Below are 24,874 nucleotides of genomic sequence, written 5' to 3' on the forward strand. Positions count from 1 at the left end.
GTATTCCTGCCTCTCAGCCAATGCATGCTGGGATAGGCTCCAGCACCCCCCACGACTCTGCCCACGATAAGAGGGTATAGATAATGGATGGATAATAATAATAATAATGAAGAGCTCTCTAGAACACGTCACAGTTATCTTTCTGAGAATCTCTCAGAAGCCGGAGTGGACCAAAGGCGTCTTGAAAAGCACCAAAACGTTATGTGGACGGTCTAAATCTGAACTCAGGACTGGACTGAATGTCTTGTTGCATGTGCAGTGACAGAGAGGACATGGGACTTAAACCAACATTGGCCTTTATACTGTGGGCTTTATACTGTGGTGGATTACAAACTGGAGCTCTCTGTTGTCCGCTGCCACATCACCAACCTAGTGGAGCCCCAACGTTCAGTTATTAGAGTGTTTGGAATGTTCCAAGAATAGTTATGCCTTTTGAATAAGCTCCAGTTGTGTGAAAAGGAGGGGGGGTGGGAGCAGTGCCTGGGTGGATTTAGTGGTCACCCTCAGTTTTGCTTGCCTGTAGGCGAGGGCGCTGCTGTCCGTGGTCCTGAAAGCCAGTCCCGGTCTTTGGTAGCCCAAAGGAAAAGCGACTGCAGCTGATGACATCACATAGGGCTCACCTATCCGCTGGCCTTGGGTGGGAGTAGCCCGCCCCCCGCTGGGGCAAATGAAGCGAAAGGCACCGCATGCCACGGGCAGCCCCCCCATCTCGCCCGCCCGGCGCACACGCCAGAGCGGTATTAAAATGTAATGATAAGCCGCTGATAGAAGCAGCAGAACACCGCTGTATTCCTCAAAGGCTGTACGCGCTGATGTACCGGTTTTTTTCTCGGCCCCTGCCCCTGTAAACACCGCCGTGCTAACAGCCTGCGGAGGAGCCCGTCGAGGGTGGGGGCGGGGGTGGGGGTGGGGGTGGGGGGGGGACGGTGGAACTTTCTTTTTTTAGCAGTTTGTTCCCTCAGAGGGGAAGAAAAAGCTGCCTTCCCAGCAGCCTCTGCTGCGGCTCAGCATTATTCTCTGTGGCATGATATGCTATTATGCTAAAGGTCTCCACAACAGGGAGGCCAGACTTGTGATGAAAATGCCACACTTTAAAAAAAGAGGAGGGGGAGGGAGGGAGGAGGGAGAGAGAGGTATTGACCTACTATTTGAAGAGGTATTGGCCAACCTTGAGAGATTAAAATGTCATGGCGTGACAGTTATGCTAGTTGTTTAACGTTTTTCTGATTATACATATACTGTTCGTTTTTAAATGTATTGTCGTGTACACGTATGTGCAATATTTATTGTTGTATTTTCCTCTCAATAAAGAATCTTGAATTTGAATTTGAGGCGAATTTGCTGCCCTCTTAAAAGCACAGAGTTCACCTTCAGTTGGGGTGTACCTCTTGACTCTTTGTGGGGCAGAGGTTAAGACAGAGAAGTACAGCAACCCAAAAAAAGACATGAAGAGAAAGACAAAAATAACCAAAGTAGCCCCACATTATTTTAGGTCACTTCTGTGCCGGTGGAAACACAAGAAGAGTTTGTGTGAATTACGAGGATGCTATTAGCCAAAGCACTTTGACGTTGTTATAGCATGGTCTGCACATGTAAACTTGTGTTATGTATTGACTTTGTAACACCCACACAGACCCACACACACACACAGACACTTACCCACACACACACACCCACACACACCAAAGTTTGTCACTATTTGCAGATTGAGAAATGTGTAACTTGACGAGTCACCTTCAACAAACTGCTTTCCTTCTGATAATTCAGATAATGAATTCAGCTCCAGACTTGAGCCCTTTGAACCCGTATTTCCCTTGCAGAAACATATTTAAAATGGAATTAACCTGGAATCAGAGCTGGATTATCTGAGAAGGAAAAAAAACTGGAGATCCCATAAAAAAAACTCAGCTCACTGTCGGATAGTGGCTAACAGTTCCGTCGCTGTAGAGTAGCGGTTTTTAAAATGTTGATTTTTATTTTTATGCAGGTACTTCCTCGGCAGACCTGTGGTCTGTTCACACACACCATATTCTACAAGGAGTACCCCGGAGGGTCGAAGGAACTGGACAAAAGCATTAAAGGAGGGGAGCTTTTCCTGACCGTCCTCCTCAACCCGGTGAGTTTGCTCGCGGTCACGTTCGTTTGCTTTGTCTTCACGTATCCCAGAAGGCATCGCAGTCATGTTCGTTTGCTTTGTCTTCACGTATCCCAGAAGGCCTCACTGCCACGTTCGTTTGCTTTGTCTTCACGTATCCCAGAAGGCCTCACGGTCACGTTCGTTTGCTTTGTGTTTCACGTATCCCAGAAGGCCTCACTGCCACGTTCGTTTGCTTTGTCTCCACGTATCCCAGCAGGCCTTGCGGTTGCGTTCGTTTGCTTTGTCTTCACGTATCCCAGAAAGCCTCACAGTCACGTTCGTTTGCTTTGTCTTTACGTATCCCAGAAGGCATCGCAGTCACGTTCGTTTGCTTTGTGTTTCACGTATCCCAGAAGGCATCGCAGTCACGTTCATTTGCTTTGTCTCCATGTATCCCAGAAGGCCTCACTGCCACGTTCATTTGCTTTGTCTTCACGTATCCCAGCAGGCCTTGCGGTCGCGTTCGTTTGCTTTGTCTTCACATAGCCCAGAAGACCTGGCTGCCATTTAAAATGCAGTTTGCAGAGAGAAATGACTGTGGTGGAAGTTTACACAATGTCAGCATATTCAGACGAGCGCCATCAACAATAAAAACAGAAGCGTTGCGAGCATTACGCCATATTTACTGCGCAGATTTAAAATAAAAACAAATCGTCCCCCGTCTCGGACTGTTCTGCAGCGCGCAGACACTTCTTCAGCAATAAAGCTACCCATGCAGAAACAGAGTAGTTTAGGATGAGGGATCAGGGTACTTGCGTTCATAATTTTAAATTAGTGCAAGTGAGGACAGATAGGGAGTTGAAAGCATTTTCGAGGAATTTTGCCAGAAATGTAGGATATTTATGATGCTAGCGGAATCTGCAGTGGGGGTTATACCAGAGATACATTTCAAAATGATGAAAGTTCATGTCTGTTGCTCCGCAATCCACCAGACTACGAGCGTAATGCTGTTCCCTGTGATTATGGTGTGTTTCACATTCAAATGAAAAAGCGCAGCTCAAAACAGCTTCTCAGAAGCCTATGAAGTCACTGTGTAAAAAAACTAAAAACAAAAAAAAGAACAAAGGTTAATGCGATGATGTCAAGATCCGACACTCATGAGGCCATGGATGGCCAAAGTAGACTTGTTTATTGTACGTTGGGATTTATTTAGCACGTGTTAGCAGTAGCGGCGGATTGATTTAGCACGTGTTAGCGGTAGCGGTGGATTGATTTAGCACGTGTTAGCGGTAGCGGTGGATTGATTTAGCACGTGTTAGCGGTAGCGGTGGATTGATTTAGCACGTGTTAGTGGTAGCGGTGGATTGATTTAGCACGTGTTAGCGGTAGCGGATTGATTTAGCACTGTTAGCGGTACGGTGGATTGATTTAGCGTAGCGGTGGATTGATTAGCACGTGTTAGTGGTAGCGGTGGATTGATTAGCCGGGCGGTATGTTTTATTTCGGGCTGCTCCGCCGATGAGCGGGATGTAGCGCTGGGAGTCGCGCTGTAGCCGACGGGCGGTCGGCTGCTCCCAGGACGTCTCCGGGAACCGCGGAACCGCCGCCGCCAGTCGCTGACACTCACCATCGTCGCCCGAATACGCCGTGGTGTGCGGCTCTCAGAGCCCCGCCGAACTCCGCCCCGCCCCCACTCGGCCGTATTACCGCGATGGCGTCGCGCAGGGAGCTGCTCGCCCCGCGCGCCCCTCTCTCTGCGCTCCGCCCGATCCATGTGCGTTATTCAACTGCCTCCCCGCATCGAATAGTATATGTTCCAATCACCACTTCTGCCTTTGCCCCGCCTTGGCTGAGTTCCCAAAATGCATAGAGGGGGGAGGCAGCGGGGGGGTGGGGGGGGGGGGTTATCACTCTGAACTGCTGTAATTTTGTAAGGCTTATAGAGTGCAGGTGTTAGCCTGGTGTAATGAGAGGAGATATGAGTGCAGGTTCTGAGCTACGGCCCCAGCTGGCTGATTGTATAACAAGAGATACGATTGGCTCGCTGGGCTAAAGACCAAGATCCCAGCTATGGGAGCCAATCGCGCCCTGCGGTTGCACTGTAGTGAATCTGCACACGCTAGCTTGCGTCTCTGAGCTCCTCTGCATTAGGTATTCAAGGCGGGTACTGGATTAAATCTGCTCAAGTGCCTTGTACAAGTGTGCTACAGCACTGCCACGCCTGGGATTCGAACTGGCAACCTCCCCATCGTGCGCGAGTCCGTGGCGGTGCTCTGCTTCTCTGTGCAAAGAGAGAGAGGGAGAGAGATAAAGGGAAAGGCAGGAGGGAGAGAGATAAGTGAGATGGAGAGAGAGAGAGAAAATTCTAGAAAGAGAGTGAGGGAGAGAATGGGAGAGAGGGAGAGAGAGTGAAAGAGGTGCCAGGTGGCTGCTCGGAATGGAACATATTTTCGGCTGGAAGAGGCAAGCAGACACGCTCCAGAAATCGTAGATTCACCGGCAGGGCCGTTACCGTAGCCCGAATCATCAGACGCTATTTGTCGCTTGGTTCCAGTTATGACTCTAAAAGCTTTTCATTTCTGGAACCTTCTACTTTTTGTGGTGGGTTTTTTTTTTTTTTTTTCTTCTCGGTCCCCAGAATCAATACGTTTGTGAAATGTGTAATTTTTTTCCATAATTGGATGGCAAATGAAAGTATGGATTGTTGCCTCACCATGGCTCTGTCCTGTCATAAACAGCATTGAGCTCTTCGACAGGCCGGACCAATCACAGGTCACGCTGGGCCAAGGTGGATTGGGGGGGGGGGGATTGGGCATGTGTGCTGTCAGTCTCCATCACACTCTGAGCAGTCAGCTCTGTGGACACGCGCCTCGTCTGGTTTTGTCAGGGAGCTTCTTATTGGTCGGGCTGAAACGTTACGTTTCCCGAGCAGTGCCGCGTTTCCATCTCAGTTTCCCCCTGTTGCACAGATACAAGTTATTTGCGTCTTTTTAATTAAGTCTCGCAGTTTGTCTTCCATTTTGAAGTCATCGTTCACGGAGTCGTGCCGTGTTAAACGTGGCAGATGGAGACATTCGCAGCATTAAAAAAAAAATGAAAGCATATGCAGAATATACAGCCCCCTGCTTCCTGTACTGACATACATTTTCAGTGTTAAATTTGGCAGACTTAGGGTGGTTGTGTAAGAAAATAACTGAGCAATTTGGTTGGATGAAGCAAGTGTTTATAAATCTCCCTCAGGTAAGCCTGCTGAGTTTTGTTGTACATGAAATGTCCAAAATTCCCCTATGGCTTATTCAAGTGGTTGACCCCCCCCCCAGAAAAAAATTTGGAAAATACAAAATTTTAATGGTAATTTTGAGGTGAACCAACTTTTTATTTGTTTCTCTGAATAGCCTAAGGTGTTGATTTTGGCGCTGTTTCCTTTGTTTAAAAAAAGAAGAAAAAAAAGTTGTTGATTATGCCTCATAGGAGAATACCTGCAGAGATATCAGTGGGGATGCACTGGGGGGAAAAAACATTTCAAGGAAACACAATAAAAAAACAGTAAGATTTATGATAAGCATGAATATTTCTGCACTTGAGAAATATCCTCCCCCAGCCTTTCAGTTATTCCTTCTGGCTATCTTCAGAGTGGATATTCCCTGACACGAATCCCTGTCTAAACTAAAACAAACTTCACAATGATGCTAATTCTGTTTGTTCTGTGAGAGATGTGTCCTTCCTAAACCAGTCCTGATTTGCATTTACTGTCAAAATAAGACAAATAAGTACCTAATGCCTCGGAAGCGGTTTGTGAATAATGATTTTGTATTAAACAAAGTCCCTGTCCCTGTGCTCCACACAACACAGGCCAGGGAGTCACAGGCCTGGTCCGTAGAGGCCTGTAGCGTCCCGAAAACTTTGATTGGCAGCCTGGTGCTTATCGCCTAGATCAGGATCGATCATCATTAGGCCGGATATGATCGATAGTTGTCCACGAATTTCACTTGCGAGTACAGCAAGCTAGCTTTACACTTTGCCTTCTCAAACTCGAGTTTGGCTAGCTGGCTTTAGCGGTTGCTCAGCTTGCCAAACTGTGGTTTTTGAAGATTAATATTGATAATAATAATAATCATAATAATAATGGCCTTTAAAAGTAATGATTAAAAAATGCTTTTAATTGTTAGCCACTGTTAAGGACAAATGTTTATTGAATACTGGTCGTTGTCATCAGGAAAAATGTTGATTGAATTCAGATCGTTGTCATAAGGAAGAATGTCGATTTGAATACAGATTGTTGTCATTAAGACAGATGTTGTTTGAATATAGGCCATTGTCGTGAAGACAGATGTTGATTAAATACAGGTTTTTGTCATAAAGGCAGATGTTGATTAAATACAGGCTATTACATTGGCTGAAACACTGTCATAGTAAAGACATTGACTGGCACTCTCCATTTAACAGTTACTGATAATCCTCATAACTCAGTAAACTGGCAGTGCGGAAAAGTCCAGTGTAAGGCAAATCCTGCAATATTCAAAGCAAATGCGTGATATGCTACCACCTGTCACACTTGTTTACGAGACTCAATACACAAGGATAATATGCAAAATACAACGAGTCTTTGGTGTCCATAAAGGTGTCTGGAAAAGCAGTAGAAGCTTATTCATTTATAGTAGTTCTCGTGCAATAATCGAAATGACAGGATCACTTCTTTAAGAACCCCCAGTTGTTACCTTAAGGGTGTGTGTAGAGATGAGTGTTTTGTAGGAATTATCAGCTTTGTCCAGACTTTCCAGTATTTCTGTGTTACCATGGAGATTATTACGGCACGGAAACAAGCGGGAGCGGACTGGAGTCGGTGTCTGCGCGGACACCTCTGATCAGGAAAGGAATTTCAGGTGGAATCACGAAAGCCAGGATGTGGAAATAAAGTTGTGTTACTGAATCATTTCTTTTTTTAATAAAAAGGTGTCACTGTTCAACAAAGGCTGGGTTACAGTTTGGGTCTCCACAAATAAGCGGAGAATAGACTAACGAACAGGCTAATAATTAAATATTAAAAATAAAAATAACATTTACAAAAAAATTGTAATGTCTTTGGACTGCACCAAACTGTGGCAATGAACTAAACATCTGTCTGTCTATCTATCTATCCATCTATCTACATATCAATCAATCAACTAAATTTACTGTACCAAATCTATACATATAAATGCCTGGTATACAGAATGTACGATTGATATCAAGCATTTCAAATTTAGGAAGTATTAGGAAGCTTTACTCAGGTATAATACAGAATCGTTTGAATTACTTGAATAACTGGTGAATTATTCAGTACAATCGTAAATATGGAATATGCAATGAGATTATTGTCAGTTTACACAATGTTAATAATTTAGTTACTTCTGGAAAAGTTTGGGGGGGAAAAAATCCTCTAAAAGTTAAAGTTTCGCAAATTTATGTAGGTTACCATTATATATCAGTGGTCATCTGTTTTACGCATGCAATCCTTTCTCTGGCAAGATGTGCCTTGTGAACGCTGTGGAATTGAATGTTGAATGGCAGCATATTTATGAAATCTGTCCGGGGTACTGTTCAGACTGTAAAAGATTAATAACGGTTGCTCTGATGGATTTATTTAATTTTTGCATTGTAGATAAACTGCTGTGCTTTTGTGATGGATATGTGATCTGTAATGGCTGGAGAAGGGATATTTTTGTAACTGAATTTTAGTACGTTTCCTCAAAGCTCCTAGTCTCCTTTTAATAACTTGGTCTGAAATGCGTAACGCTGGCAAAATATGGACGTCTTTACCGATTTGAGAGAATAATTTCTTTTGTGAGCTTCTATAAGCTGTTCGTCCTTTTAAAGGACTTTTTCCTAAGTACATTTTTTTAAAATCGCGATTATGTTGAGGGCCTTTACGTGTTATACAATGACAATGAGTTTCTGAAGCCCTGCATAGATGGAACTTCTCAAATATGCCAACGAAGAGATTGTTCCCCCGTCTTCCTACCCCCTCACAAACAAAATCCTTATTGGAGCGCGTCGCAGAGCCCTAAGCTGGCCGTTCGTTTTGCCGGAAAGCGCGGCTCTTTGCCGTATTCCTGTTAAGCTGTCGGTTTCATTGTGAAATTGAAGCTCGCAGCCCGCATCTGACGGGATGTCGTAGCGTTCCACGTTTCCCAGCGCGAACCGAGCGAATTGAGTTTTAAATGTAAAAAACAAAAGGGATCGGTTCATGAAATCGTCTCTTCCTCTTCCTGTTTGGAATGAGCCCGCGGTCCTCAACCCTGATTCCCATTCCGGTCACGGGGTCTGCTAGGTCTCATTCTGGAGATGAAATCGGTAAACCAGTTCAGATCCGAGAAACCAGGTGAGGTGAGTTTAATGCGTAATAATAAGTTGCAGTAATTGATCCAATAAGTGTCGCCTGTCAATATAACCAGCAGCCACTGCGGCCCCCCAGGACCAGGGCTGGGAATCAGAAATAAATACGCTGTGTGAATACATGCCTTGTATCATTATTATAAATGAAGGTTATGACCAGCAGGGGGCCGAACTCTCTGTGATCTATTCAGTCTGTCCCTGAACATCAGCGCACCTGAACTGACCCGTTTACATTCTCAACAACAACATTTCATTCATTTTTATGATTCGCTTGGAGTTTTAATCTGCCAGACCATAATTCCACATTCTTTGCATGTGCCAGGGATGATTGACTGACTGCTTGATGAAGGTTTACGTGAGGTGATAGTGCTGTCGGATTTCAGGGAAGATGTGTGTGCGTGTGACTGTGTGTGTGTGTGTGTGTGTGTGTGTAGCTGTTTGCGTATGTGTGTGTGTGTTTGGGTCGGCTGTGTGTGTGTGGCTGTGTGCGCGTGTGTGTGTGTGGGTGTCAGAATGAAGGAGAGAGAAGAAAAGAGGACATATATCTGTAGCCCCAGACTGTTCCTTCCTGTCATCTGTCAGTGTCCCATCAGAGCACCAATATAACGAGCGCCTGGCCCCTGTGTTTGTGTCCTGCTGGCTCCATCAGGCCGGGGGCAAGCCTGGACTCAGCGGTGCCCTTCCCAAAAGGAAAGGGGGCCTGCTGCCTCCCCCCCTGCCTCCCGTCCCCTGCGGATCCAAAAACCCGAAAACCGTAGAGCCCGTTGAAGACGGTCCTCAGATGGCCCGCCTGCTGCGCTTTGATTGGTTCGGAGGGGGTCTGGTCTGCGACGCCTCCAGATGCATGCCTCTCTGGCACCTCATCAAATATTTACCGCGGGAGCCTGGCGTTCCGTTTGCACCCCGAAATCGCGGAGATCCGGGAAGCTGGGTTTCGCGGCTCGGCCCTTCAGGCTGGGGGGGTGCGCGGGCGGGCTCCTTCTCCGAAATGATCCTTCACGAAATCCGTCTTTCCCCTCTGATCGTTAGTTACTGTTGCCGACAGCACTGTTGTGGTTTTGACAAACTCAATCACGGTTTCTTAGTCGTTTCTCTTTCACCCTGCTCTCTCTTCCCCCCCCCTCTCTCTCTCTCTCTTTTTTCCTCTCTCTCAGAAAATGAAAGTCTTTCAAGGTGTGCGTAGTTGTTTTGATGGAGCAGGTTCTGTTGGTTTGAAATGTGTGTTTCAGTGCTGTACAGAGGACTAGGCAGCTCTGTTTTGGGCAGCCGCGCAGCATAAAGGCTAGGAACATGGCCTTGCACCTTAAAAGCTGTCAGTTCGATTAGATTCCCAGTTGTGGTGCTGCTGGTTGTTCCCTTGAGCAAGGTGCTTAACCTCAGTTGTGTCAGTAAAATACTAGCTTTATAGATGGATTGTATGTAAGATAAGGGCACTTTAAACACACGGTTTTTTCTCCCTTAAAATACACGTGACCATGGTGTCTCAGCCTTAAAGAAACACGTTCTCGGCTGTCTTCTCACTCGGGAAATTTCTAATTGAATATCGTCCAAGACCCTGCCAATGGACTATTCTGAATGTAGTCCAAAACCCTGCCAGTGTACACATAATTATTTTGTTGGCACACCCCCTCGACTGGAGTATATATTTATGGGGATGACAGAAGGGTGTACTTAATGATTGTCAGATTCAGATTTGTGATTAATTGTTTTATGATTATTTTGTTGAAATATAACTACCTGAACGATAGGGTGGGGGAGATGGGTATAGTTCTGATGTATTTGTGAATGTGGCTAAGGCAGCTACAGTGCCAATAAAACACTGAATATTCCCTCGAAAATACTCTTTATTAGTTGTTTCAACGAAATGTTGCTCTGCACAAATTCAGATTTGCAGTGAGTCAGTGAAAACAGGAAGGCCCAATTTGATTTCTCTCATGGGAAATGAGTACTAAAATATTCCCCCTTATTTCACATTCACTACATTTTTAAATACATTTCCTTTTTTCTCATGAAAACCGTTAAGCTCATTTGGGTTGATGCTTGGTGAAGACGAATAGGTCCCAAAGCCAGTGTTAAAATCATCCTCTGGAAATGGCGGAGGTTTTTGCTGAAGTGCTCGCTGCTGCTTCCTTCAAGGAAAAGCTAACCTTCATGGAACAATCAGAGCAGAAACCTCTGATTGAAACAAAATGGCGGCAAATGTTCAGGGCCTGCAAACCACCAAAAGACACAAGACACTTTTATTGCTACACAACCTGGTTGTCGTGTGATGGAGAACTCTTGTGTCTGTTTGAGGTGATAATAAATTAAATATTGCAAGTATTTTTTTCTTTAAGTCCAACTTATTTGCAATTCAGATTGGTATTTTTAAATATTCATATTTGTTTGCATACTTATTGCTATCTTTAAATGTGTAAAACCAGCTACCCTGTCAAGACATAATATTGGAGTTCTCGCAATTAAAAATGTCCTTGTATCTTCGGCAGTAAATTAAATGTTCTATGAAACAGTTGTAAAATATGTCTAAACTGTCTTGTCTAAACAGTCGTTTGTGCTAAATACATGAAAATTAAATGCATGAATACCAAATTAATATTATAACTTTTATGATCGCCGCAAGTATTGTTTTTTTTTTTAATTCGGCAAATGATTTTATGGATGCCGTATTACTAAATGATTAGTGTGTTTAATTAGTGAGAGAATGTTTCTTCAGAGCTGAAAAAAACATTAACAACCAGGCAGACTTCTGGTGAGCTTGGCATTTCACACACAGGATGGTGGTAGCAGTGCGAGCTGGTTCATTTCACATATGTTCACTGCACATTGAAGGCGTTTAGGTAGCCGAAGGGGACTGTTTCATTTCAATATTCCACTAACAAGCGGCACGCTATTCTGCAGCTTTGAGAGTAGAGCTTGCAGCATTTGTTTATGATAGACAGCAGAGGGACAGGCTGAACATGCACAGACACACATACACACACACACACACACTCACACGTGCATGCATGCACACACACACTCACATGCACCCGCAGGCATGCACACACACACACACACACACACCCGGTGAGATGTGTTTGGTGTGCTGTTGTGTTTGGTGTGATGTGTTTGATATGATGTTGTGTTTGGGTGTGATGTGTTTGGTGTGATGTGTATGTTGTGTTGGGTGCAATGTTGTGTTTGGTGTGTTGTGTTTGGTGTGATATTGTGTTTGCTGTGATGTGGTGTTTGGTGTGATGTTGTGTTTGGTGTGATATTGTTTATGTTGTGTTTGGTGTGATATGTATGTTGTGTTTGGTGTAATGTAGTATTTACTGTGATGTTGTGTTTGCTGTGATGTTGTGTGATGTTTTTTGTGTGATGTGTTTGATATGATGTTGTGTTTGGTGTGATGTGGTGTTTTGTGTTGTGTTTGGTGTGATGTTTTTTGTGTTTGGTGTGATGTTGTGTTTTGTGTGATGTTGTGTTTGGTGTGATGTTGTGTTTTGTGTGATGATGTGTTTGATATGATGTTGTGTTTGGTGTGATGTTGTGTTTGGTGTGATGTTGTGTTTGCTATGATGTTGTGTTGTGTTTGGTGTGATGTTGTATGTTGTGTTTGGTGTGATGTTGTAGGTTGTGTTTGGTGTGATGTTGTGTTTGGTGTTGTGCTGTGTTTGGTGTGATGTTGTGTGTTGTGTTTGGTGTGATGTTGTATGTTGTGTGTGATGTTGTGTGTTGTGTTTGGTGTGATGTTGTATGTTGTGTTTGGTGTGATGTTGTGTGTTGTGTGACGCTGTGTCAGAGATGTACGCCCCTCTGCGAGCCGGATCTCTCCGTGCGTACACCAGACTCGATTAAGCAGGCCGTGTTTATCATCCATTCCCCTCGTTTCCTCTCTTTGGTCCCAAGACCTGGCGTCTCTCCTTGACGATATTTCAAAATCAATTAAGCCTCTCATAACCGGAGTGCTTTAATTATTAATGTGAGCAGGCGCGCGGGTGCCTGTGTGTGTGAAAAAGACTCGTCTCCACGCGCCCTGGAAGAGCTGAAGTGTGCTGTTAACTTACCGTTGCGCTGGCGGATGCTAATGGGCTTTTTAGCCCTCTCTCGTTCAGACTACTTTAAGGTGTCACCACTGCATTATCCTTAGCAGCTGATAAAAAAACCATTAAACAGGCTTTTCAGTTTAACCACTTGAACAATATGGTGTTACAAAAAAAACTGTAATCACACATTAATGACTAGAGGGAGCCCATTGTCTCTGTCTTTATTTTCAGCACACATGAATGTGTTTGCTAGCCCTTAGTTCAGTACTATGATATAATGGTCTTCTGTGTTAAATTCCCAGTTTATTCCGTGTCAGGGGGTTTGTTGTTTTTTTTTCCTTAAAATTTTGTCTTTCAGTGTTTCCTTTGAAATCTTTAAAACCATATTTTACAGTCATACCTTTGACATACAGATGCTGTTTCCTTAAATGTTTGGCTTTTATATTTTTTTGCCTTATCTAGAGGTCAGTGTAAGTAACACGGAGTGAAGAAACACACAGTAAATGTGTGGAGTTGTGGGGAAATAAATGGGATAACTCCAAGAGTAACAAGCGATTGATTGGCATTGAAGCTAACATTGAAGAAAGGTGCAGTGTGAGGGTTGTCTTCGATCTTTCACAGGGGCGTACATTAAGCAGTTACTGAAACGGGTGCGAAGCTTTAAATGTTGAAGCGCAGAATTGACTGGACGTCGCCAGCCGTTTGAAGGCGTCATTCCAGGCCACTCCTCTGTAGGAGGACGGCTGCTGTAGGAGAGGTCTCAGGTGAGAGGAGGAGAGTGGTAGAGCGCCCCCTACAGGGACTGGGCCCAGGTGACGGGATTGGGTACTGGCATGAGATGCCCCCCCCCAACAGTGATGGGGGGGGTCAACATCGACAGGCCCTGAACAGTGTGCTCCTACATTAAAGATCCCGGGGATCGATGTGCACGTCTGTGCTGAAGCGGAAATCCGATAGGGGTGGCCGTCGTTCAGCTAGCTGCAGCCGGACGTGGGAGGCGGTGGGTGGGTGGGGGGTGGGGCGGCATGAGGCGAGGAGGGGGGGGGGACTGCATTTGGGCAAGGGGTGGGGGGTGGATTGCATTTGGGCAAGGGGGGGAGGCGGAGAAGGGTGGAACTGAAATGGCAGGGGGTCTCACCCCAGGTGAATCGTTACAGCGGGCAGATGAACGTTAGCGTGCTCCAGTAACCGCTGGCCTCTCTCGTGGAGCAGACGGGAGTCGGCCGGACAGGTCGGATTTTTCCGGAACGCTGTAGGGTGACGGTCTGAGACGCCGCGATCTCATTCCCGCCAGACCGAGCCGCGCGGCGGGACGGAGGTCGTGCGCTTGGCCTGCTGGGCGCCGCGAGTCTGTCGCTGTCTGACAGCGGGTGGGCGGGTGGCGGAGGGGGGCCTTACCTCAGGGGGGGGGGGGGGCCTTACCTCAGCTGCCCCCCGTGCGCAAACGACGCCACGCTAGCGCCCATCAGTGCGGCGGAGTCCAGGCCTCGTAAATAACCCAGCGGGCCGCGCGCTGGAAATGAGCTGAAGCTGCGCTGACAGACGCTCAAACTCCGCCGTGCGCTACGGGCGCCCATTTATCACTCTTACTTTGTGTATTTATGAGTTTGTTTAGTTTAGGCGAAACAAAAGAGAGAGGGAAGGAGAGAGAGAGAGGGAGAGAGGAATGGAGTGAATAATACTACCGTGATTAAAAGGCTCACATGGGTTTAGAGAGAAGGGAGAGCGTGCTTATGCTCTAATTTGTTTTGAAGAGGGGGGGTGGGGTGTGTGAGTCATAGTGTTCTACAAATACTTCACTGGCTTCAGTGGAATGACACCCCCTACCTATCCCCCCCCCTCCCCACACACACGCACGCATGCACATACACATACACATACACACACACACACACACACACACACACACCTCCTCTGCCAGCCAGCCCCCATACTGTACGTGAGTGTGAGAGTGTTGTTGTGGAGCTGAGCCCTACTGAAATAAGTCTCTCTCACAGCCTCACGCAGAGAAGGGTGGGGCTTCTCGTGCGCCTGTCAGGAATGAGCTGTATAAATGAATCAGGGATGACATTTAATGCTTTAGCATCGCTAGCTCCACTGCTTATTGGAGGGGTAAAAAAATAAAATAAATCATGAATATCAGCAGAAATCTCCCTCTGCGTTAGCTGTGTTTCTGTACGGGGCGGGGGGGACCTATCAAAGCCCCTCACTCAGGTAAAAAAAAAAACAAACGAAGAAATGAAAACAAACCAAAAACAGGGAGAGGATGGAAGGAGTGCGCCATGAATCTCGGTGGAAATTACAGAGTGGGGAGGGGGAAAGAGCAATTTACATGCAGTTCATTCATTATTTAAATCGCATCACAAATGGAGTTTTTGGGCTGATGCCGTCTCTTTGGCAGAAACGGGAGAACGCATTAAGCAAACGGACCAGAAGTGATATTAAAGAGGCCGGATATTTTGCGCGAGTTCAGAATCTCTCTGGCAAGTCGGGATTCGCAGTGCTCTCGCGCTTCCCTTGTTGCGGTTTTCCCGCCGCCAGCAGAGGCGGGCTGTCCCGCGTTTACGTCCTCGGGCTCGTGGGATGAGTGAAGCTCGGCTGTGACACGCGCTGCTAACGGTTTAAACCGCGCCCCGCCTCCCTGGCTGAAATAGCCCTTTTAAAAAAACGTCTCTGCTGCTGTTCCGTCTGGCCAGCGCAGCCGTGGACAGCCTCAATGACTGGGTACGTTTGCGTGTAGCATTCGCTAAATCCACAACGATTTTTATTCTAACCGTTATTTTCTTTCTCAAATGCGCTGGCAGGTTTGACTTACGCCCGAGTAGCATTCATAAAAAAAAATGCGAACGTCAGAATAAAATGATAATTGTTTCTGACAGCTACATGGCCCTCCTGTCTGCGAGAAAACGGCAATCTGAATACCCGGGTCTGAAGGAGGGGAGGATGCGTTGGCAGGGGCCAATGCAAGACCGAGCAGACGTTTACCGGAGGAGGCAGAACAAATTTAACTGGCATCATTTGCTCTATTGATGTTCAATTTTCAATTATCCCAGGGAGAAGGAACGGGAAAAAAACAGCGTTTCAGGCACATTGAGAGTCTGCAAGTGAGCTTATGTTAAGAAGCAATAAAAATTTCAATCAAAAAGAAATATATCTAGAGGTAAGTACTTTGTAATGGAAACATTGAGTCCTATCTTCACTCTTTTTTTCTATAAAACTCAAGGCTCCTGTGGAATTTTGCCAGGAAATAAGAGACTGTGTGAGACAGATAACCTTCATCTGAAATAGTTTTTTTGAAAAACCAAAAAAAAAAAAAAAAGTAGGCCTAAGGATAGGCCTTTCTTTGCAAATTACACAGTAAATGATGTGATGGTTGGAGCCCTATTAAAGAAACTTTGCTATGAGGAAGAAGCGAATGGTGTCACTTTGGTACGTGTATGCATCGGTATACGCTGCAAATGTTCAGTTAGTCGCCCTGCGGCAGTAATTCAGCGTGGAAATACGACGCGGTACGGCATGTCGATTTGTGTTTCTAAGAGAAAACCGTTCAGCACCCGTTCAGAGTTAATATACACATGGAGATGGATTCTTGTTTTTTCTCTAAATAGGATTTCGCGAGCTAAGCAGCCGCTAGTACCTTTCAGTGTCCTTTATCATTTCTGCTGCATGCGTGTGAATTTTTTATCACGAGTGCTATTTCAACCCAGCGTGTGCCGATTCAAAATCTTCACGTCAGTTCCTTTTGCTGTCATTTGTGCGCAAAGCGCCCGATTTACCGAAGACCTTCAGCACGTTCAAAGCCTTTCAGCACACTCTAAATAACACAACCTGTGATTGGTTCAAAACAAATACCTTGACCAATCACCGTTCGTGTTACTGGTTTTGTGTGTGTGTGCGCTAAAAGGTTCTGCTCGCCCTAAAGGTCTCAGTAAATCGGGCCCAAAAGTCTTTTGTCGTCGTGTCCGGTCACATTTCAGAGTCGTTACCGAGAGCTTCAGAAATCTTACAGAGCCGAGCGGAGCGATGGCCAACGCCGCGGTCGGGAGGAAGGGACCGCCTGAGGGCCTGTCACTACGCCTCAGCCGGGGTCCTGCGGGCGCGTGCGCGGGACGGGGGCGGTGATTAAGAGCGTCTCTCTCTCTCTCTCTGTGTCGCGGCTCCGCTGTTCGGAGCAGGCAGGTCAGGCTGAGAGCGGAGGCTGGAGGGAATGGGATCTGAAAGGGCCAGAGGGTTTCGTGTCGGGAGGGAGGGAGGGAGGGAGGGAGGGTCAGGGGCTGCAGTGCTGGAGGCGTGCGGTGTGTGCGGACACGAGACGGGGGGGTGGGGGGGTTCCCTTTACCTGTCAGCAGTTTGAGCTTTGACGACCCCCCTCTCACTCTGGATCGGAGTGCCCGCTAAATACTGGAAATTTCACGTCAGTCATGGTGAAATAAATACCACTTGCCGTATTCCGCATAATTGGTGCTGGTGTCGCTCAAATATGGGTGGGAGGGTCGGCTCGTGCCTCTGTGTGGGAGGGGGGAGGTTAACAATCCTGGACCTCGGGGGGATTTCACCTGGAAAAGAATGAAAGGGAACATTCACCTAGTGGGAAGGATAGCGATCTGTTCTCCCATTTTTTTCCCCTTCGTTTGGAACCCCCCCCCCCGACCCCCCAAGATGGTTACTGCCCCCCGCAACCCCTTCCTGGTTTGAAGATGTAAATTATTTAATGGACGGATGTTGATCTGTAGTCAGGCCCTGCTAACGTTTCGCAGGAAGGCCCCGGAACATTCTTTATTATTCTGGCAGGTCTTGAACCAGCTCCAGGAAGGAACAGCTGGCCGGAGAGCCACGGAATGCCGTCTGGAGACCCATCAGATAGAATAGGTAGACAAGGACCAAATTATAATCTCTCTGTTCACAGTGCCAAAATTAGTCGGCCAAAAAAAAAGAAAAAGAGGAGGGGGGCGTGGGGTGGTGTCACGTGACCCCAGCTCTCCTCTGGCAGACGTGTAAACAGTGTAAATAAATGCGTTCGGGGGCCCGTGCTGATCCTCCCGGTTCTCTGGGATCTGGTTAAAATTAATCGGCTCGCACGGTTTCCGCGGATACAAGGCTACGTCTGCCGGGTGGGTGGTGGTGGGGGGGGGCAGGGTGGAGAGGTGGGGGGGGGGGGATTGCTACAGTAGCAGTGGAGCCCATGTGTGGAAATTTGGGCGCTGGGTTACTTTGTCTTTGTCAGAGGCTCCGCCTGGCTTTTAATTAACCCAGCGACGGGACGCCTGCTTCGGGCGTTCTGACTGAAAGCCGGTGTGATCTTGGCGTCGCCGCTCTGTTATGCGCCGTGCTTGTTTTCCGAGGCGCTGCTCTGAAGAGCAGAACACCTTCGTGGGGTTGAAGCTGGGGGCCGGGCATTTAATGCAACGCTTGCCCGTTTCTTAAGAAAGACTGAGTGCGTTAAGTAACCTGCGCAGTCACACTTTCTTACACAACCAAGGAACTGAACTGGTTCGCTATCTAGCTTTTGAGCTAGTTCTTAAGGTCATTGTTTTGTTTAAAGCTTGTGTAATATTTCAGGAAAGTGTTCGCAGAGTAAGATTTGTCATTCTCAGTGCATGCCCAGTATTTTAATATAAGAAGGAAATCCTGGTGTTTTTTTTTTTTTTTTGTTTGTTCATTGTAGCACTGGAATATTTGGCTGGTTCTGTTCACTATGCAAGGATTTTCTGGGATTAGTTCTTACTGCTGGTTGGAAATTAAATGACATCAGTGGGGGTGAACTGCCATAATTACATAACCACACGACAGATACTTCAGAAGAGAACCGGTTTAATTCTGAGAGCTTTATTTGAATTTAATCTAATTGAATTAATTGAGCTTAACTCAATTCGAAGATGACTCACTGCCCTGACAGGTGAACAAACAATCAAAACAAGTAGCAGTGATCATAGCAAATGTCACGAGAAGCGTATTTCTGATTATGTTGGTGTTGGCTACTGCGCAAATGACTGATTAATTAACAATTAGAGGGAGAACGAGGAGCCGGTGTCCAGTTAATAAGCCGCTCACGGCCTTCTGGGAAATGTAAAGATCGCCCAGGCGGGGGGGACTGTGGTCGTGCCACAGAAATGGCGCCACAGAGCACCTCCTGAAGTCTGGACATTTTGGCGAGGGTATTTCTGAGCGTCCGCTCGAGTTTGGCTAGCGCTGGAGGAGGCATTAGCGCAACGACCTGGGCGTTGTTTCGGGACGTCCTTTACGTTGCTCGTCGAAGCCGGCGCGTCGTTGTTCCGCGGCCACCTGGCGGGATGGCGGCTTCCCCGCGGCGGCCAGGGCAGTTTCACCCGCCGTTAATATCGCGCTTGTTTGGAACAGGTGCCGCTTCGGATCGCGGTAATGTTTACGTTGCGCGGGCGCGCTGAGCTAATCGCCCCTGACGGCGACGAGGCCGGGCAGATGGCGCGAACGTCGGCGCGGCGAAGTGTTCCCGGCCGCCTGCGCCGGACCCGTCCAGGAAGCTAATAGGCCGTTTCAGCGTGCGAGCGCGTTCTGGCAAAAGGGGCCTGCCGCAAGAACTGCTGAGTCGCCAAAAAGGAGGCGAGGAGAGATTCGGGTCAGGCCATTAGAACTGAACGAAACACTGAGCGAAGCTAAACGGCACGCAGTCAGATTCCTGAGGTATTTTTCACGTCTGTAACGAGGCATTTGGGGTCAAAGATTTATTAAAGATTGTATAGTTAGTGCAAGGGACAGGATGGTATACAACAACAAACTTGCTTGTCTGAACTGTGCCTGGATATATAAACATTTAATACGTTTAATTTCCAAGAACTGCCTGAAAATTTGCTGAAACTTCAGGGAACAGCAATCTTTTTTTTTTATGACGAAGCCCGTAGCAACTACTGTACGTGCTATAAATAGTAAATATACTGTAGTTAGATAGGTAGTTGCCCGTTTGATTTAAAGCGTATTAGAATATTGTCAACCCCGCCTGAATTAAAAGCAGAGTAAATATTTTGATATCAGGAGGTTGATTCGAGTGTGAAAGTGTTCGGGTAAATAAGGAAGTGGCGGTGAACTTAAATATGTCTCACAGGGAAATACGTTGTGTTCTTTTGAACATTTTCTCAAGCTGTTACCCCATGCTGAATAAAACTAACCTTTAAGCAAATGAAACATTAGCACATTCATTCTATTGGTGTGAGGGCTTATTTATTCATTTGTTTGAATTTTTTTTTTTTTTTTTTAACGTTTGAAATGATAATACTGGGAAGGTACGTACGCCAGCAAGGGGGGGAAGAAAAAAAGGTGTAGCTTATTTTGTTTGTTTGTTGTTATGAAAGCAGTTATTACAAAGATATGGTTTTAATTAAAAATAAACGGAAAAAGAGAAGGCCTGGGAATGCTTGTAGAAATAGAAATGCGGTTTGGAGAGAGACAGAGATAATGTGCTCTGGATGGTGTAAGTAGCCCAAATGTTATTTCATTTTGGCCAATTCATAACCGGCACGTTCATAACTGAATCCGTTCTCTTAATAAATCCAATATAGTTTTAGCCGACACTAAAAACCTTTAAATGAAAACATTGATTTTTTAATTTTTTTTTTTTTTTTAATTATTCTTTGGGGGGAAAAATGTAATCTATGGTTTTAATTACACGGCAGTTAATAAAATCGGTTGTAAATTTTCATTCTGTGCGGTCTGTATGAAAAGGGTGGGGGCGTCTTTACAACGGTGGATGAAGTCACTGGCCCCCGTGTCGAGGACAGAATTCGGTTTTTATTCTTATGTTCGTACGTTTGGCCGGCACCAAATAAATCATAGACTAAATAAGTGAATAGATACGTGTGTGTGTGTGTGTGTAGCGTGGCGTGGGTGCGGGGGGGGTGGGGGGTTGTGATGCAGTGCTGCGTGCTGTGTGTGTGGGGGGGGGGGGGGGGGTTGGTGGAGAAAATGAGATTTTATCTGAAGGATGTATAGCGGAGACCACACAATAACGCAGGAGATAAAGGTCCTTCTGCACAATGGAGGGTAGTTCCTCCACAGCACTGCGTGCTAACACCGGAGCGGCTGGCTGGCTTGTTTTTTTTGTTTTTTTTATTTCTTTCTTTCTTTCTTTCCTCGCCGGCATGAAGTTATGAATATCGTCAGGGTCAGGGACAGGAAATCAATTATAGACGAGGCCTTTTTCACGAGCGTCCGCTAACCTAGGATGAAGGGCGCCGTCTCTCTCTCTTCATCTCTATAGGTTTTATGATTATTTCATTTATTTATTTTCCTCCTTTTTTTCTCCGTGCCGCGTTTCGCTTTCGTCCTGTTTATAGCAGACGAGTCCTTGTCTGCTGGCCGAGCGTCTCCGGGTCTTCGCTTTGAAGTGGAAGCTGTGAAAGAGTTGCCTTCACAGAACTGAGAACGCGCTCTTTCTTATTGAACGAGACCGGGTGTATGTTAGCGACCTGGAAGCCGCCGCTAATGCAGCGCATCTGGCGGGAGCCTGGCGGGTCACGCGGGGCGACTTCCCGCCACGGAGAGATGGCGCATGAAAGCCGCTGGACATGAAAGCGTCTGAGAGCGATGGCGGCCGACGAAAGGCTCCTCCGAATGCGCTCGAAGCGCGGGCGTGTCGTGCCCCCCCACGGCCTTTTGTTACCCATGATGCTTTTCTGTACTCCTAAAGACAGCAGACTAGCAGCCCTCTGATCACACTGAGCACACAGCCAGGCTAACTGAAGTGAAACCGCTAACCAGACTCTGAGGCGGGCTAAATAGCCGAGGTACGCTAGCGTCAGCTTCTCAGCTGAGTTTTATTTTGTTTATTTAAATATGTATTTTTGACGATAAGAACGTGACTCAAGGGGCTGCTGGGATGCTCTTCCCGTTACGCCGCTATCCCGCCGTCCACAGCAGGAGGCGCCCCCCGCAGGGCGATGTGCTGTCAGCTCTCTCATCGCCCAGGGACGGGCTGGCTGGGGTGACGTTGTCTCGACGCGCTCTAGCGACCCCTGCTGGTCGAGCGGGTGCTCGCGGGGTTCGCCTGTCGAGCTGCACGCGCGGTGTCGTACGCCCACACGTCAGGTCTGCGTGAGGCCGGCGTGCCCAACGCCGCGGGTGGGGGCGTCTCGCTCTCCGGCAGAGGCCTCGGCTCTGCCCCCCCCCAGACTGGCAGCTGAGGAACGAGTGTTGCAGTGTGAGCATGATCAGCGAGAAAAAGGAGGGGAAAAAATGCATTACATTACAGCCATTTAGCAGTTGCTCTTATCCAGAGCGACTTTTATCGTAGCATTTGCATTGCATCCATTTATACAGCTGGGTATGTACTGATGCAATGCAGGTTACGGGTAGGTTGCTTGCTCAAGGGTACAACGGCAGTGTCCTACCCATAGACCGAATGTAATGTAACGACAACAGACTCCAATTGCCACTCCTAGACCTTTTGTTAGCTTCCTTGCGCGTGAACTGATGATGCAAAGACACAGAGCTGGCCAAGAGACAGCTGAGCAGCCAACTGGCCACTTATTTCTTCTCCCTTAAACTGGGGGGACTGTGTGTAGAAGGGCTCTAATTCCTACACGGACCAGCCGATGTGGATGTAGCTACACTTCGATGAAAGCTGCCAGGCTGAACTTTAACCTCATATTCATGGGATCATTTAATTTCCGAACGTGCTGGAGCACAGAGTACAGAGCCCAGACATCGCGTCCCTCTCCACATTACTTGCACACCTGCTTTGTTTATCAGTTTGAAATTTAGTGCCTGATTTTTGTTTTTATGGATGTATTGATTGATCTCTTGCTATCGAAAACACTAAAACGACAAAACGGTGTTGTTTGTCACTTTTGGCAAAAGATACTGTGAGAAGAACATTGTGCCGCTCACAAAATAAATATTCAGGGCCGCCTGCATCCACCCCAGGGATGGGGCGCGGGTGGAGGGGGGACAGGGGGCGTGGGGGGGGCGGGGATAAATCACTGCGCCATCGTCAAACGCACACTCGGCCACAGCCTTCAGAAAGCCGCCAGGCCGCGCGATTGGTGCTTTTACTGCCGATGACTGGAGCCTCACGAAGCTGCCAGTCATCATCTCCCCCCGGAAAAAAAAAAAAAGAAAACCTGCTGACATTTTCAGCTACATCTGCCGGCCGCCGGACGAGGTAAATGTGATTTCAGCTCCACTCCTCATAAACATGCTCAAATTACATCAAAATATATATTTCCGCTGAACCGGGGGAGAAGAGGAGAGCGCAATTTGTTGAAGGGCTTTAATCATAACGGAGAAGGAGAGAGACTGGCGTGAAGCGAGAGGGCCTTTGAAAGCGAGATCAGCGCTATTGTTTTTGTTGTTGTTGTCGTTGTCGTTGGGCAGGTAGACTCTCAGAGATAATAACTGGTACTGTCACCTGGAAAAATGGTTAATGAGCGGCTGGCAGCTGGGCCAAAATCCTTGACAAATAAAATTTATCTCAAATGCCAGCGGAGGAACTGGGTCTGCATGGGCTGAATAATTCAGATGAAATTTTCACAGACGGCAGTATTGCAGAGTGTGGATGGGCCCCGTGGTCTGGTATCTGTTAAGGCTCTGTTCCAGTGTGTGGATGGGGTCCATGGTCTGGTATCTGTTAAGGCACTGTTCCAGTGTGGGTGGCCTATGGTCTGCTATCTGTTAAGGCTCTGTTCCAGTGTGTGGATGGGCCCCATGGTCTGGTATCTGTTAAGGCCCTGTTCCAGTGTGTGGATGGGGCCCATGGTCTGGTATCTGTTAAGGCTCTGTTCCAGTGTGTGGATGGGCCCATGGTCTGGTATCTGTTAGGCTCTGTTCCAGTGTGGATGGGCCCATGGTCTGTATCGTTAGGCTCTGTTCCAGTGTGTGGATGGGCCCCATGGTCTGGTATCTGTTAAGGCTCTGTTCCAGTGTGTGGATGGGCCCCATGGTCTGGTATCTGTTAAGGCTCTGTTCCAGTGTGTGGATGGGCCCCATGGTCTGGTATCTGTTAAGGCTCTGTTCCAGTGTGTGGATGGGCCCCATGATCTGGTATCTGTTAAGGCTCTGCTCCAGTGTGGGGATGGGGCCCATGGTCTGGTATCTGTTAAGGCTCTGTTCCAGTGTGTGGATGGGGCCCATGGTCTGGTATCTGTTAAGGCTCTGTTCCAGTGTGTGGATGGGGCCCATGATCTGGTATCTGTTAAGGCTCTGTTCCAGTGTACAGATTGTTGCTGATTTTGTTTAAGGAGAATCTAACCAGGTTAACCAGGATGTAATTACATGTTCACAGGTGACCCGCACATTCTCCCTTATTCAGGGCTGATTTTGGGCCTAGCCTTGCTTCTGGAGGCTGTTGCAGGATCTCCAGCTCTCTATAATTAACAACCCCCCCCCCACCCCCCCGTTCTAGATCGTTCTAAAGACTGAGCCCTGCAGCGAAACCCCCCCCCCCCCCGCCGCATTATTGCCAATGCCCAGGCGTAGCGGCTCTCCAAATGAGCAGCTTCGCTAATTGTTCCGCCGCTTCCAACTCTGCGCGCTAGCGTCGGCCTGTTCGCTCCCATAGGCCCGTCTCTTGGCTTCGGTAAGCTGTGAAATCGGCGCTTGGACGTGGCGCTGCGCTGTGGATCCCCGGGTCCCTGACTGCAGTGCCTCGACGCGGCGGCGGGAGGGGGGGGTTTCGGGGGAGAAAACAGACCGCCAAGTTATTTATTTGGCTCCCCTCCAGCTGATGTGAGAGATGTCTTTGCGGTTGACAGCTGTCAGGCTGACACGTCTAGCTATTTTAAAACCGAGTGTAATCTTCACAGGGAGAGATCTCTTTGTAGCTCCGCCTGTCCCTTATTTAAATCCAGATCCAGCAGTCATTTGATACTGTCTCTCTCTCTCTCTCTCTCTCTCTCTCCCCCCGAACAACCAACACAATTACTGAGGCTCGGATACCCTTCTAAAACAAAGGCTCTTTTCATGAGGCGCTCAAAGACACTTCTTTCATTCTTTCTTTTTCCAATATAAAGTGACTTGCCACTCTAATAAAAAGAAAACCAGGTCTGTTCACCTTTCTAACGCTGTGTCTAATCTGGAGCAAGGCGGTTGTCATGGAAAGGCGTTTTCCTTTGATGTCAGTCTGCAAGGGGACTGGGGTGGAATTTGATTGGATCAAAACTCCGGAATTTAAAAGAACAAGTGGAGGAGGCGGAGCGAGCCAATCGCGGTCTGCAAACCGATGCATGTGCCGGCACTGCCAAGCCATACAACAGTTTGTTTAGTGATTCGGGTCTCCAGATGGAAATAGAATTATGTGTAATAATTGTGCCGAGAAAATTAGCGGCGGGGCTGGGGGGCGGGCTGGGGGGCGGGGGGGGGGCAGGGGGGCAGGGAACGGGTCACAAACCGTTTCGGTCCGTGCCACATTACAGACTCAGTCGAACGA

At 47.3% G+C, this 24,874-nt stretch overlaps 1 protein-coding gene across 1 annotated transcript in view; it reads left to right on the forward strand.

Annotated features, from left to right (window-relative positions):
* Positions 1-24,874, forward strand: part of ndst3 (N-deacetylase/N-sulfotransferase (heparan glucosaminyl) 3) — a 98,651-nt gene that overhangs the window by 51,355 nt on the left and 22,422 nt on the right. Inside the window, exon 7 of the mRNA XM_064337511.1 lies at positions 1,988-2,116. Coding sequence (XP_064193581.1) covers positions 1,988-2,116 — 129 coding nt within the window. The remainder of the gene's footprint in view (positions 1-1,987; positions 2,117-24,874) is intronic.

Source organism: Anguilla rostrata, chromosome 5, assembly GCF_018555375.3.
Source record: "Anguilla rostrata isolate EN2019 chromosome 5, ASM1855537v3, whole genome shotgun sequence".
NCBI classification, from domain to species: Eukaryota; Metazoa; Chordata; class Actinopteri; order Anguilliformes; family Anguillidae; genus Anguilla; species Anguilla rostrata.